Raw genomic sequence first — 16,024 nt, 5'->3', positions numbered from 1 at the left:
GAACATAATAGAAGTGGCAGTAAGCAAGTTTGACAAGACAAAAAAAAAGAGAGAAACAGTATACGGGCAAAATGGCAAGATTGAAATCTGCACCATGTAGAATCCTATCAATAAACTGACATTGTTTCATTCTTTGTTCTATCAAATTTGAATCTCAAATCCAGTTTATACAGAACAGTACAGGCCATTTTCAAAGCCTGGTTACCAGTTGGTCATGACTGTAAAAAGAACACTCCACGTCATAAGGTTATTAGAGAGACCATGGAAGTTGGAAGGAAGTCTGGCAATATTGATAAAGTGCTGTCATATCAATACGATGGTGTTGTAACAGTGAGCATTATGATCAGTTGTGGGAGAAGGACTACTCATTTCTGATTATATTCAATCAAGGATTCTTTGAATGAAACATATCCAAAGATTGAGAGCTCAAACTTCGTCAAATGGTTCAATCCAATTAAGGCACTCATCAACCTCCCTGGGATAATTCCATAACTCTAGATTTCATGGTTATTGGCAACTGCCTTTCACAGACTGGTCTTCAAAACGTGCCCATTTCTGGAATCAATTATATTAGCACAAGATGCCAGCTTATTTCACAGAAGCACAAGTGGGTTTGCCTTGACAAAACATGCTATTAGAAAACCAGGCTCCCTTGAACTTACATTTGTCCAATTTGTACAAAGATTGTTTGTTTATGCAGAGGGGAAAAAAGCATCTAAGAAACTGGCCCTTCAAATTCTGTACACCATATCCAACTGTAAAGAATGTCAGCTATACAGCATACTGTCTGCAAGTGATTACATTAATAAGCCTGTTTAATGGTTTTGTCAGTTAGAAAGGCTCTCTCAAAAGGACAGACATAGTTTATCTGCTACAAAGGGAAATGTAGTGGAGCTAATCCAGTAGCAGGTTGCAGAACGGAAGGACTTTTATTCTACAGTATACCAGATAGAAAGATTGCTTACTCTATGCTTATTTCAGGTAGGAGGAACATGGGCTTGATAATGAAAGCCATTTTGTAGCACAAATAAAATGACAATTTAGTAGCAAGGCAAAACAATAATAGACAAGTGAGGATGAGTACATTCGCATTACTCACATGGTATGAAACAAACCCAATACATGCAATGAATATTTCTGAAACTGCAGAATTCAAAAATGTTAAAACTTGAAATCTGTAGAATCGGAAAAACAAAGTTGATATTGAAGCACTGAAATCAAATAAATTTTTACCTCATTGTCAGAAAGAGCATGAATGACCCGGATTGATGACTTGGGGATGACATTGTTTTTGTGGTTCAGAGCCTGAATAACTTTAGGAAGGTGGCCTAATGGAGGTACCTGGTCTGCCAGCTGAGGCTGGGAATGGAAGAGGCAGACTGCTGCTGTGGTAACGGTTTCTAAAGTTTCACCCTGTGCAGAGAAACAGACCAATTACCAATGCGTGCAAAGCATGGGCTTACACAACTCTTCTAGTTAATGAAATGTGGCATGCGGAGACAAAAATATGCACAAAATAAGAACAGACAATAAAGTTACTCAACTCAATAAGGCAGCGTCTCTTGCATTTTCTTCACACAAAGCATAAACATTTCATGATATAGATGCATGGTAAGTCATTTAGACTTTGCCGTAAGTGTATGGTACAAGCCATCAGTTTACTATGAGCTTTATGGCACGATTGCATGAGATTTTACAGCATTTAAGTTAGCCATTTGGCCAAATATGTATATAGGGTTATTCTACGCATGAGATATGTTACATCTGACCAAGAAATCTCCTTCCCCCCCCACCCCCATTTACCTTTGTGGTTTCATATTAACGCATCTGTGCCATCTGCCTCCACCATCCCATGGGTTACCAAGTTTCAACTTCCCATTACTCAGTGAAACAAGTTTCTCCTAAGCCTCCTATGAGTTCAACTGCATTTTTGGCCCACAGTTGAGCTCTCTCTGCCCCTCACCCCACGATTGCAACTTTCTTGATCAAACTTCTTCATGCTATTAAAGACCTCCATCAGTTCATCTGTGTTTTCTTTCACAAAAAAACCTTGATCTGATCACACTTTCCGAATTGTTGCACTTACTTTGTTCTAACATCAACCATGTAAATTGTTTTTTGCACTCTCTCCAGTTCTTCTGCATCCTTTTTGTAATGTGAAGTTCAGGACCGTGCATAGTAACTCTTAAATGTGACAAACCCCAGTTTGATAGATGTTCAGCATGAAGTCAAAAGCAGAGCGCTAATCTCAACAGAAATAGATACTAGCGCTTTCTTTGCACTTATGAATTTGTGTAACTGCATTGCTTCTTTAACATAATTTGGGAACTTCTGCTTCAAATTGCTTTGACTATCTGGCCAATTTAGACTTTTATTCCGCCATAAGATGCCTTTCATTCATCCCGCCAAAACGTAACATCCCACATTTCAGAGAAATTAATCTGCCTTCTACATTCTCAGTCCGCAACCTTAACATCTCATATGTAGGCAGTCTTTTTTCCAATATTAATTATGTTCCACAAATGTTGCTATCATACTTGAGCGTAGTTACATTATTTTATATGTGACAACCGCTACAAGTTCAAAAGTGGCTTCCAAGTTACAGAAAACAGGTCATCAATAATTTCTCTGCACAACCACTAGTTCTGGGAGTAAATGCTGTTTCCACTGGCCACACTTACATGAGGATTATTTGTTTCTAGCAGCTCCGTGAGTTTATCCAGCAGTCCGACAAGGAATTCTCGAGGTTTACGTAGAACCCAACCAGGTTGTGCAATAAAGATCCTCAAGAAGACTCCTCCTACTGACAATTCACCTCCAACTTCACTATAGGCAACTGTAAAGTTTTCCGGTAACTGCAGAGGACCGAAAATATTTGTTTCATATTAAGAGGAGAATTTCTTTCACATGAAGCCCCCCCATCAAGTCAAACTGTCTTCCACAGAGAATGATTGAGCAGAAAAAATTATTTGACAACTTACTATCAGTTGTACTGCCCTAGGTGAGCAGATAGTTATGCTAGTTGCCCTCCTTTTCTGTGGGGAAACATCCAATCACAACTACTGCCTAACATCACTGGTAACAATGTATTCCTGTTTGTAAATTCAGTCTAGAATTTATGATTATAACTCCAGGGCAATTGTATTATTCAACTACTCTTACATTTTATTCTCTTACGGGAATTTTAAAGCAATAACGCAACAGATATATAGCCTGACCTAGGATGAAATTAATCACCGTCAGGTAGGCTATAATAATGGGTTTTTATCCAAACTTTGCTTGATCCCAATCTGGATATTGAAGGTGCCTGCTCAGATCATCCATTCAAGGCAGTTACATCATGACCAGTCATGTGGATGGTAACATAATCCACAGGACCTAATTCTATACTAATCTCCCAATTTTCATATTTACAAACATTCCCAATGTTTGGCATTTCTCCCCCTCGAGCTGTCTACCAACAAACACCACCTCTGGATGGTTTAAAGCCATAATGTGTCTGGGATTTTGTTAGTCACGGGAAATAGGCAATTCAGGTCATTTGACCTGCCCTGGAACACTTCCAATTCAAAATCCATTTGAACCCACACCAAATATTCCAGCTCCCATATACATTGAAGATGACCCTCTAGAATACGTCGAGGACTTTCCACATCCTAGGCAGCCAGCATAGTCAGAAGGTCACCACTGTCGAAGAGATCCACCATTCACCTCTGCCTTCTAAAGGGATTTGACAGCAAATGCTGAATAAGCCAGGCCTTTATATTTAGACTGCTCTGTTCAGAGCAGCTGTCATCACCACATTCCTCTATTTCAGTGGGACCTAGACTGCCTACCAACAAGGCATAAATATTCTAGAGAAATTCCACCAGAAATACTTTTCAGTGCATCTTTCAAATTCAATGAGAACATCATTGTACAAGCACTACCATCCTTCTTGAATACAGCTCCACAAATATTCACAAAAACAGTTCCTGCAGACTCAACTCTGATGGACTGAATTGTGACCAGTTGTCAACAAAGTCCCCTTCACCAAGTCTCATTTTCTCAACTCTCAATGTACAGCTTACCAGGGCAGGACAAAGAAAATGCTTCAAAGACAGTAAAGGACAGGTGCATCAATATTAATGACTGGGAGGACTCATTCCCAATTGCTCAAGACGACAACAAGTTGACAATTAAGCTACAGCAGAGGAGGAAATAAAAGGAAGGAAATCCTGCGCTTTGGATCCCACTACCTCCCAGTAAATATCGGTCTCCCGAATCACAAACAGCCAGTACAGAAATCTGGTGTTCCCAAGACATCATCCTCAAATCAAGAAACCAGCAATGTGACTTCTGCCAGGAGACGAATTTATTAATTGGTAGAAACAAACACCTCAAAAAGTTCTCTCTCAAATTCGCCACTTTGACTGCTTACTTTAGTTAGCTTAAGTTGAACATGACGTGATTGACCAAGGAATCCCTCGATAACTTAACTTGTCTCTTTAGGAAATCCAGAAAGAAATCAACAAATCTTAAATCGGCTGATTGGGGTTGAAAGAAGTTCTATAGGAATGGGGATTTGTTTGCATCTCATGTGAACTGACTTAACTGTAATTTCTGAAATACATGTGCCATAAATAATGTTCTAATTTTTAACAACCTCCTTGTATTTTCTTCAAAAGGTCATTTGGTCTGAATTTACAATGTCCTATCTGCCACTCATCACTGTAGTGACGAATGTTGGACTTCACTTTCTTCAATTGAGATTAACTGCCAGTCCAGTGACAAGTTCTCACTCTCAGCATATAACACGGAGTAACTGCAGGTCATGAAGGGCCAGAGACTACGCCTCTGCAAATACAAGCAAAATATGAACTATTCTAGTCATCTACAATATTGAACCAGAGGAAATTCACAGAAACCTGCACTAAATTCATTGAGGCAAGAAATAAAATTCTTTTCATGTTAAATTTTTTTTTTCATGGAATGATTTGACAAAATCCAGTTGATATTAATGGCTGTTTACGGGCTCAAATTTAAAAATATTTTGTCCTTAATTCCAGTTGCAAATTTAACCGGTATAGCAAGATAAATCCAAAATGAAATAAAAGTGCACTTCTGTAACCATGGGATTGAAATCAAAACCCCAATGTTATAAGTGCTGCTGCGATCCAGAAACTAAGCTGAATTATACACACAATATGAAAATTGCAGTAAGGAGGATCTTCAAATTTTTATATTTAAAGATAAGTGAATAATAATTCTCAGTTTCCATTCTTTTACTAACGAGAGATAGCAGAAATAAGAATCAATTATGCAGCACTCACATCAAGCCTCATTCCTTTTGATAGGGGAACTGAAAAAAGTTGCATTCAAATCATGGTATGTTACCATCCTCATCTCTTCTGACTTACCCACTGCTCAAAAGAGGAAACAACGAAACTGGAAAGAAGTTTTTTTTTGGTAACTCTGCAGTAAGTTTACAAATTGACCTTTACCATTGTTGAATTTCACCGGTCATTGTAAATATTCATGATGATCATACAGGTCATAATAAATAAAGAAACATGTCCTACCTCTTGACAAAAGCCACTGCACATCAAGGCATTATTCAAACCGAGTCAATTAGGCAACAGCTACAACCTGAGTCAATATCAAAGTCACAGGGGATGTAACACCTTTACAGAATCTATTATTTATATAATGTCTGCATACCTTCCAATTCACATCTGGATTGTCACGCTGTTGCTTGAAGTGGCTTTAAAAAGAAATAAGAAACCAAGTTTAATGGAGAATTCAATTTCAGTAAAGCAGCACCACACTGAGTGAACTGTTGAAAATGATTGGTGGATTATTAGTAGCATTGGGAATGCAATTTTAAAACTGTTGTCCTAGAAATAAAGAGACTCTTCCCCCCTCTATCCCACATCCCTGAAAACGTACACGGAAATTCCTTGCATCCTGCCTGCATTTGAAGGTTTGCACTTCATTAAGACTATACTATAAAGGACTCTTCTCTATTGCCCACCAGCAACTGGCAGCCTCATCGAGATTGTAAATTTAGTGCTAATTAATGGAACTACTGCAGTGGGAATACCCTGGAATTGAGCCCGGGCTATAGGTGAAGAACTGATGTCTAACAAACTGCACTAAAGCCAACAAAAGTAAACTCAAACGCTTCATCTTGAAGTTAAGCTAATGCATCCAGAATAAAAATACTGCTCTTCATTTCCACAAGTTTTATTAGACTGCACAATAATTCAGCCAAGACAATATATTTTCTCCACATTATTGTGGAAAGGCAGGGAAATAAAATAGTTGCACCTCTACATCATATCACTTTTTTCCCCCAAATTCAATTACGGGATTTGGACATCACCGACCAGGCCAGTGTTTATTGCTTATCCCTAATTGCTCAGAGGGCAGTTAAGAGTCAACCACATTGCTGTGGGTCTGGATTCACATGTAAACCAGACAGTAGGGAAGGCAGTTTCCTTCCCTGAAGGACATTAGTGAACCAGATGGGATTCTCTGACAACAATAGTTATTGCTGGGCACCATTAGACTCCCAATTCGAAATTGTTTTTTTTTAAATTGAATTCAAATTTCAGAGATAACGGGAACTGGAGACCCTGGAGAATCTGGAGATAACGAAGTGTGGAGCTGGATGAACACAGCAGGCCAAGCAGCATCAATTTCATCATCTGTCATGGTAGAATTTGAATTCAGGTTACCTGAACACCATCATTGCTCGATTATTACTCGAGATAATAATACCACTAGACCACTGCCTCCCCATATGCAAGAAGCTTACTTTTAAAATGACACTCCTCACATCTTTAACCATTGCAAGATGTAAACCAATAACCACAAGTAAAAAGGATGGGCCAACAAAACTGAGCAACCCAGGAGAGGGCATCCACCACTGCCTTACCATATCACGTGGTTTCCTTCCCACCCCCCGCCCCCCCTCCAATATACATTTTAACAATTTCTCAGTTTTAACACCTCTGCTGCTTTATGGGAAAACAATGTCAGCAATAATTAACATTGGGAAAGATGAGCTTTAGTTGTTCCAGGCACATTTAACAAGAACCAAAAGGAGTAGGCAGCAAGAAACTTGGTACATGGGAGCCAAATAGGAATACACCACAAGGCAAGCAACTAAGAAACAATGGCTTGATTAATTTCCTCATTGAAATGAAAATTTAAAAAGAATAATTTGTAAACTTTATTTTAAAGCCAGCTTGGAACACCAACCAATTATATTTTCAGCTGTCAGACACATCCAAATTTTGGCCAGTTACTAGTGGCGTTTGTCAGGGGGAGCCACCTCAGTTCAGAACAGACATGGAGAACACTAAAAGGATATCTTGGAAAGGCTGGCACTGATAATTAGATGCCGCAAAAGGAGTTCTGAAGCTTTGTTTGCTCAACAAGCACAAACAGCTATTGAAGCTTTAACGACCAGGTGCATACTATTTGTTCTTGTTTGGTTGCTTTTTGGAGGTGACTGCACTCAGTTGGCCCAAAAGGCACGCTCCTTAATTTCCCAGAAATCCTGCTGGCCGTGAAAGCATTCAAGGCATCAGGGGCAAGAAAAATACTACTCAGATATTGCAAAATATCGACATAACAGAAAAATGCAATATTTGGCAAGTGTTTTTTCCAAAGCTGGTTATTACAAGAAGCTGTAAACAAGAAAAGCTTCTCCATGTTGGAAAATCACTCTACATGTCTCTGGGCTGAAGACCAATCTTTTATATCTAATACTTCCCTTTCATAACTTGCATTAAGTAATGCTGAAAAGAAAACCTTAAAGCTGTCAGTCTTGCACTTTGCAGGACAATTTGTAAGCATATCAATTCAAGGGAAAAACTAACATTTACACAGCAGAGGAGAGTGCTATTTGATCGCATGCAATACAAACGTTAGCTTTCCCCCGAATGGAGATGTTTGTAAATTGTCCTGATTTATGTTAAGCAAAGCTTCAACAAGATGTGTCTTTTGTCAGCCGTAGTCAACTTCTATATTGCCAAAAACTACTTGTATCCACTGGCTAAGATAACAAAGTGTGGAGCTGGATGAACACAGCAGGCCAAGTAGCATCTCAGGAGCACAAAAGCTGACGTTTCGGGCCTAGACCCTTCATCTACTGGCTGTCTTGAACTCACATCCAGCTAATGTTTTACTCCAAATACCTTGGTTTGTACAGGGGTCTCATGTCTTTAATGGACATTTTATGGAAGAGGAGACTTTTGATTATTGGATTTTCTTGAAAATATACACAATGAGTGTTTGGGCTCTTGCAATTTTAATTTCAACATACATTAGCATCTTGGACAGAAAATAGCTTCTACTTTGAGAGCCTGATTTCCAAAATTTGTCGATTATACCTACATTATAGGCAGAGATGACAACAAATGCAAACAGATTCTGAAGGATTAAACTAGATCAGTTTGCCAGGTGTATTTTACTGTAGATAAATAGGACTTTAGTGCGCAAAATAAAATCAAGAGCAGGTACAAATTGAAAGAGTTGTGCAGTCTGATCGAGAGATTATAGGAGTTGAATAAAGTCTAAAATGCCACCAGCACAACACATTTCTAATTATAAAAGAAAATGGATAACAAAAAATAAAGCATTGCACTCAAAAAGAGTGCAAATCTACATCAGAGCTGGAATGGTCGCGTGAACTGGCTTGAGAAAAGTTGTGTCATTAAGACTGTCATGAAACAAATGGAGAGAACTGAGCAAGAGTGCATCACTTTGGTGATGATAACTATATCAGTAAAATGCAGATAGAGTAAAGTTCTTTGTTGGAGACCACGAGCTGATTAAACTGTGTCAAAGAATGGTTAGGCTTTGCCAGAGGAAAATAGAGTAAAGAATGAATAAGAGACTGCACATGAAGCTACATACATGCTAAGTGATAAATCAGTGACATTTACCTTTTAAAATATTTTTAAAATGTTATTGTACTTAGAAGTCACAAACATAAGTAACTCCACTAGTTAAAGTGCAATTAACAGATTCTGAACATAAGTTAATGAATTAACAAGCAAATAATGCTGATTTGTTGTTTTGCAGTTAGTGCAGTTAGAGTTAAAAAGGTGAAACTTGTCCATTGGTATCAGTTGGGAAGTTCAGTTGTTTCACATTATTCGTCTCCAATCAGGTCACCCGAGGATCATAACACCGATACTAAAACCATTTACGCATTTCCCTAAAGTATGCGCAACAGCATGAGTCACATTCTGGTACAAAACAGAAGAGAGCTCAAGGAGAAATCCCAAAATAACTATTCTCTTATTTTCAGGTTCAAATTCTTTTAAAAATGGACAACCTTGGCAGATTCAAATAAACCAAAGAACTCCAGGTACTGGAAATCAGAACCTGCTGGAAACACTCAGCAGACCAGGCAACATCAATCTTCAAAACAGTGTTATGAAGATTGATCACTGGACCTGAAACGTTAACTCTGCTTTCTCTCCACAGATGCTGCTTGATCTGCTGAGTTTTTCTAGCAATTTCCAATTTTGCTGAATTCAAAATGGCCAAGGCCATTCACAATCATATTTCCAGAAGCTTCTGAACCTCTGGCAATGTACAGTCAACCGAGCTGAAGATGATATAAACTACTTGGAGATGAACCATCTGCTTCCACCTTGCTCTGGACGTCAAGCTCCATATGCTAAACCTAGGGCTTATGATTTTAACTGTTACGTCATTGCCTCACAAAGGGAAATCTAACAGGGTAGGTAAAGCCACACTTAGCTAACTAGCCTTCCACCGGCCCATGGAGAATCGTGGGCTGCAGTTACCGGAAATGACTGTCTAATGACTGAAGTCTGAGCTTGTTGATTTGGTGAAATCTAGAAGTCTAAAATTCTAAGTCAGCTGCTTGATTTTCACAGGAAAGGCAAAAAACCATCATGTCTCAGGTCCTCCATCTATCCCCAAGTTGTTGCCGGGCAGAAAATAATACTACACTTTGCTTGCAAGGAGAAAGAACTACAGGGCTCTGGTCATTGAGAAAACTACTATTGGATACGGCCTTCTGGGAAATTGTGGCTCACCTGAATTGATTTTAAAATTTCTCTGGACTTTTCAAACTTGTCATTTATACCTGGTCTCCTTAATTTTGAGAGGAGATAAATAGTGAAGTAATGAAGCATTTTCCTAGTGTTTTGAATGCGTTGACATTAAACCCTACTTTTGATGTCATCCGAAAAGGCTTTAGCTGTGGGTTTACTTCAAAAAACAAAATCAGAATCCAAAAGCCAGGGTTGAGAACATCTATCAGCATACCTCGGTAAAGGTATTATTATATATTGTATATTATTTGTAGTGCTGACAAAATCCAGAGCACAGAACCAAAGGGACTGCAAAGAAGGGACAAGCGCATGAAAAACTCTTCAATCAAATCTCGCTTTGTGTTGCCAAGTTGAATGGCAGCTGCAGGATTCACTGTTAATGAAAAAGAGATCTGAATTCTAAACAAAACAAACTTAAAGAAATAATTAATTCAAAAATCCTTCATCCTCACACAAAGATAATCACTTTGTGGAAGTAAAATCTCTGATTTCATTGATTCATAAAATTGAACCACAATTTTTAACCATTATAAGAATGGGAAATATGGCCTTTTGTGTCGTAAAATGTAAAAGCTCATCAAATTTAGAACTTCACAGCAGCAACCGTTGAAATGCGAACAGCTTGTAGAAGTGTAATTGGTTAAGGTAGTTAGTTGAGTGTATGAGAAAATAATCTTTCAATGAAATTATATTTGATTTATGCACAGATACACAGCAACTTAATAACAAATGGGACAGGGGCAAAGATGTGGCAATGTGAGTGCACGTGACTGAGTAATCTTTAATTCAGTCTTTGCTGAATCAAAAGCAATTTCAAATTTACATTTGATATTAGTAAATGACCGGGTTTCAAAAAATAATGAGATGTTTTTCATCAGAAAGTACGGCTCTAGAATCTCTAGGCTGTTACAAGTCACTGCTTGAAATGCTGTAGGTCGTGTGATAATAAACAGAGAACAATTATAGAAGTTAAGACTTTCTACAGTTAAAGCTGGTGTAAAATCTGTAACCTGCCAATCCTTCCCATCCTCTGTGATCCCAACCACCACAGGTGCCAATTTTCAGTCAAACTGATCCACTCCATTTGACATTAGGACATGGTTGAAAGTACCAAACACAACAAAGATTACAGGGCACAATGGCATCCTATCTGAAGTGAAGACCAGTGCTTCAGAATGTGCTATTCTCTAATCACTTCTTGTGTGAAAGAAAAGTTCTTCCTCATTACGCCAACACTTCTTTTATAAAGACCCCATCTGCATCAACAGAACTGAGGACTGAAACACATCAAGATCTCGGAGTGATGATAACCAATGACCTAAAGGGCAAGTAGCAAATCAAGTGATATCTCAATATCACAGGTTTGCAAAGGTAAAAGCATTTATAGTTTAAAATTTACCCTCATTCTGCATCCCTGTATACGTACAAACACCGCCTGATAAGGTGAAGTTACTCAATGTATGCTGGGCATCTATACAAAATTAAATATTTCTTAAATTTGAAAAGGAACAGAGACAAAAATCACAAGACAAAAACAGAATTCAATGCAACATTGGTTTACATACTCTAGCATCATCTGTCGGACTGTTGCAGACACCTTTTCCCTGGAATTGTCATTCCATATTAGCTCTGGGTTTTCATGTGTCCCCTCAAATATGTGCACAGATGCTTCAGGATTGTCCCTCATAGCATCCATGAAGACACTTGGTAGAAATTTGGTCAACGTGATTCTCACCTAAATCGGAATTAATTATGGTTATTGAAACAGTTCAGCAGCAATTCAAATGTAAACATCATTAACACAATGACACTGAAAACATATCAGTTAATGAGATATTGTATCCCCAAATGCAGCTCTTCCCTTTCCATAAGCCATAGAAGCATAAGTAGGCCAGTCAGCACTTTGAGTCTGCTCGATGAGATCAGGGCCGATCTGGTAATCTTCAGCTCCACTTTGCAGTCTTTTCCTCATAACCTTTGATTTTCATGGTAATTAAAAACCTATTTCTACCTTGAATATACCAGATAATTATAAAAAAGATATGCAATATTTCTGTAAAATCATCCTAAGTAAACCAAAGAGTAATTTAATTTACAAACAAAGAAAGAAACCTGGGTCAGGAGTCCAGGGCAGGATGATTTGAATTGAGAAGACCCTACATGAATTTCCTTTCTGGAGACTGATTCCACTCTGCTATTTCTGTCCATTTAGTTACAAGATTTTCCAAAAAAGGATTAGCCAAACCCATACAGGAAAAGAAAGCAGTAAGATAGCATCGCAAGAAAAAAACTCCTGCATCTCTTGAAACTCATCAAGCTCCATAATTGTTGTTAACTTTGAAATTGAACAAGTGGCCCCAATCAATTGCTAGGTTTCAGAAACTTGACAGAATGTGAAACAGGTTGGTGCTGTTTGGAAAAATGTAGAGCAAACTTAAAGGAAAGGACAAAAATAAACTGTCTAGTTTGGGATAAAGGTTGGAAACAGTAGCAAAAGCCCATACAAAGTCCGACATTGAGTATTTTGAGTTTTGTTTTTATTAAAGGCAAAACCTTCAAAGCTACACAGGTACTACTTGCACAGTAAAAGCCTTGGTTACACAATTCGCCACCTCAAAATATACAGCATTAGTTATTTTGTTAAGTGACTGTTTCCTATAACAATCTGAAATTGGACACCAACAAAACCACCAGAAATACCAAGTTAAAAATAATTCGCAATACATCTTTGTTCACAAACATGCCTCGTTGTAGAAACATAGAAAAGGGGAGATGTGGGCCATTCCATTCTTTGAGCCTGCTCCATCATTAATTAGGGCAATGCCTGGTCATGCTAGTCCAATTGTTTAATCTTTTTACACAGCTATTAGTTTCTTAAATAACTACACACCTTTGGTCCAATGAGTTTGTCTGTAATCATTTTGGCAAAGAGCTCTGCAGTCTGTGCTCGAACCTGAGGCTGCGTTGAATTACAAAACATATCTAACAGATATATAAGGGAACCTGCACAGAAGCAGAACAATAAATCACTTCGTTTGCACCTCAAAATTAACACTCAAACAGAAGACAAAATTTCAAAATGGAAAAACATTGTGCTAGCAATTTAATAAGCATGTCAATCTCCCAATTCAAGAATGGCTTAAAGATGGAATTTTATTCAAGTTGAACAGATGACTTCAATAAGCATTTACTTAGCTGGTCTGATCTGCATGTGACTGGACCACAGCAGTGTGGTCGGCTCTTAACTGCCCTCTGGACAATTAGTAACAGGAAGCAAATTCTAGCCTAATTATGTTCAATGAAGAAATAACCAGAAAAAAATTGACAAAGAACAACTGAAGCTGTTGAAGGCTTGGAATTCTATTAAGTTGTAAATTTTGAACTCAAATTAAGAACCTGTGTGCAAACGTTTGAAGCATACAATTAAAATGCAGATAGAGTTCTCTCTGTTCTGCTTGAGGTTTGAAAGAGTGACCTTTAGTTTCACAAGGCATTTCATCATTTTCTTAATCCGCAATTCAACCACACTCATTTAGATATGCTTTGATAAAAAATCCTGAATAAACTAGTGACAAAAATGGCATAACACAACACAGAACCATTTCTAACTAGTAAGTTGATGGAGGGTCTAGGCCCGAAACGTCAGCTTTTGTGCTCCTGAGATGCTGCTTGGCCTGCTGTGTTCATCCAGCCTCACATTTTATTATCTTGGAATCTCCAGCATCTGCAGTTCCCATTATCTCTCAGTTAAATGATGTGTCAGGTTAATAAATCCTGGTGATCTACAGTTTGCTAATGTAAACCTAATGTGTTAAAAATAACATGCGCTTGTCGGAAACCATATTACTTCATTAGCTTTTGATGTTAATCCTGTTGAAAACATCTTCAGTCGCAAAATGCAAATGCAAAGAGACTGCAGCAGTGATTTCAATAGTGATGTTATTTCAAACCTCTATTCTTTTCAGCAATTTGACTGTCAGCTAGTATGACAACTACCACTACAAAATTATTCACAATGTACATGGTCTCAGAGATAAACATTCATAGCTTGCTACAAAAAAAATTAAAACAAGTGTTTTTTTTAAATTAACCTTTTTCCTAATCAACTAGTTAAGAGATGTTTTTACGCACATCTGGAATAGGTGGGACTTGAACCCAGACCTCCAGGTCAGGACACTACCACTGTGCCACAAGAGGGCCCAGAGAAATATATTCCAGACTAACTACACAATTGAAAGCAGGTGGCTATCGGTTGTTTTTTTTTTTAAGTGCAACGAAATACAAGAATGTACTTTAATATCTTGACTGTAAACTAGTCATGTATAATGTCCATGAACTAAGTTAAACAATTGCTTTACCTTTTCCCATGGCTTCTTTTATGATCTTAGTGTTTGACATCAAAGCATAAAGGGTTTCAAGGACAAGCTGTCGACCTAAGAAACAAGAATAATATTGGTAATTTCCACCTTTTAATTCATTGACTTGAAAATGTATCTAGAAGAGGATACTTGTTAATAATTTGCAATTAAAGCTGATAATGCATTCAGATTCCCCGTACGATGAATTGCACTAAATTAGGAAATGAAGTTTAACACAATTCATTCCCTGTTTTTTTCCTCCTTGTTCAATTCCTTTGAAAATCCCCTTCACTTGCAATATCAACCAGATCCGAAGAGCCCAGATTCAAAGTGATTAGGCTATTCCTTCCTTAGTTTTAACCCAAAAATCTTCATTAGTTTTGGTAAGTGAGGCAAAAGAAATGAAGAGTGTCAGGACAAAGCAATGTTCCACATACTATAACTTTTTCATCATTCAATATTGTTGCGGTCCTGTTAAGCCACATCTTTCAATACTCTTGCTGGATCTGACACGAGTCCCTCTCCAAACATTTTCAACACAGCATTTACAATGTTTGGATGTTACTTTTCAAGATACGTTTCCCAGTTTGACCATTGTAATTGGGTTAGAGATACTAAGTGAAATTAAACAGCAACAGGCTACAACAAAATGGAACTCAAGATTCAGATAGGAGAATGGATGAGGCAGGACATGACATGACACAGTAGTCTGCAATGGCTCAGGAAGAATTTCAGGAACAAAACCATCCAGTTGGAAATCTAGCGTACTCAAGGTGGATGAGGTGTTTTGAGCCAGGTTATGTTTAGAGAGAGGACTCTGTATTCAGTTCAGCCATGGAAATGATGGCAGGAAATGGAGAGTTAGCAGGCACTAAAGTAGTGGTACTTTAATGTTTGCACAATTGTACAATTAAATTTTTTGACAGCTTGAGCAGTCGGCTAGTATTGTATGTAGATAAAGGGTGAAGAAACAGGAAAGAAGGATAAGGATCAGGAATAGGGGAGTTGGTTTTCAAATTTAAGTACAGATTTTGAACAATAAAAGGACTTGCTTTATGCTCAAGGTTGCAATTGCTGAAATAACTGGCAGAATTAACGGCCACTGGTTGATTTATCTACAGACATGGTGGACTGCAACATTAGAGCCCTCCCATGTTACCTTATAGCAGATACCTGAAACGGTCTTTGGTTTTTATGTTACTTTTTAAAAGTTTTGCCATTCCCCTGCTAACTTTCTCTCATTATGAAGTTACATTTTTAGCTGTGGTAAATGTCATGGGGACAAAAAATAAAACACAGCAGTTGCTGAAAATCAGAAATAAAAAGCTGAAACTACCTGGCATGTCAGGTACTGTGGAGAGATGGAGGACAACTAATGTTTCAGTCTTGACAAGATTTTGTGTGAACCTTACTGCATGACAAAAGGGACATACAGGACCTAAACTGCTAATGCTGACTTCCCCTACCAGCAAAGGCTGCTTGACCTGCAAAGAGTTTCCAGCATTTCCAGTTATTTGCAATTCTAAAGGGCTAGTGACTTTGATGTGATAAGTGCGTGCAAGGCGGCTAACTGACTAGGCGTCA

At 38.1% G+C, this 16,024-nt stretch overlaps 1 protein-coding gene across 5 annotated transcripts in view; it reads right to left on the bottom strand.

The window, feature by feature from the left end:
* LOC125461865 (dnaJ homolog subfamily C member 13) overlaps positions 1–16,024 on the bottom strand; it is a 139,795-nt gene that overhangs the window by 12,974 nt on the left and 110,797 nt on the right. For all 5 annotated transcript variants that reach the window (XM_048551169.2, XM_048551161.2, XM_048551198.2 and 2 more), the window contains 6 exons: positions 14,441–14,515; positions 12,973–13,085; positions 11,648–11,817; positions 5,701–5,743; positions 2,682–2,855; positions 1,234–1,413 (listed from right to left, as the gene is read on the bottom strand). In XM_048551169.2, the coding sequence (XP_048407126.1) occupies positions 1,234–1,413; positions 2,682–2,855; positions 5,701–5,743; positions 11,648–11,817; positions 12,973–13,085; positions 14,441–14,515 (755 nt within the window). The remainder of the gene's footprint in view (positions 1–1,233; positions 1,414–2,681; positions 2,856–5,700; positions 5,744–11,647; positions 11,818–12,972; positions 13,086–14,440; positions 14,516–16,024) is intronic.

This window comes from Stegostoma tigrinum, chromosome 2 (assembly GCF_030684315.1).
Source record: "Stegostoma tigrinum isolate sSteTig4 chromosome 2, sSteTig4.hap1, whole genome shotgun sequence".
Classification (NCBI taxonomy): domain Eukaryota; kingdom Metazoa; phylum Chordata; class Chondrichthyes; order Orectolobiformes; family Stegostomatidae; genus Stegostoma; species Stegostoma tigrinum.
This window is presented reverse-complemented; position numbering and strand designations above follow the sequence as displayed.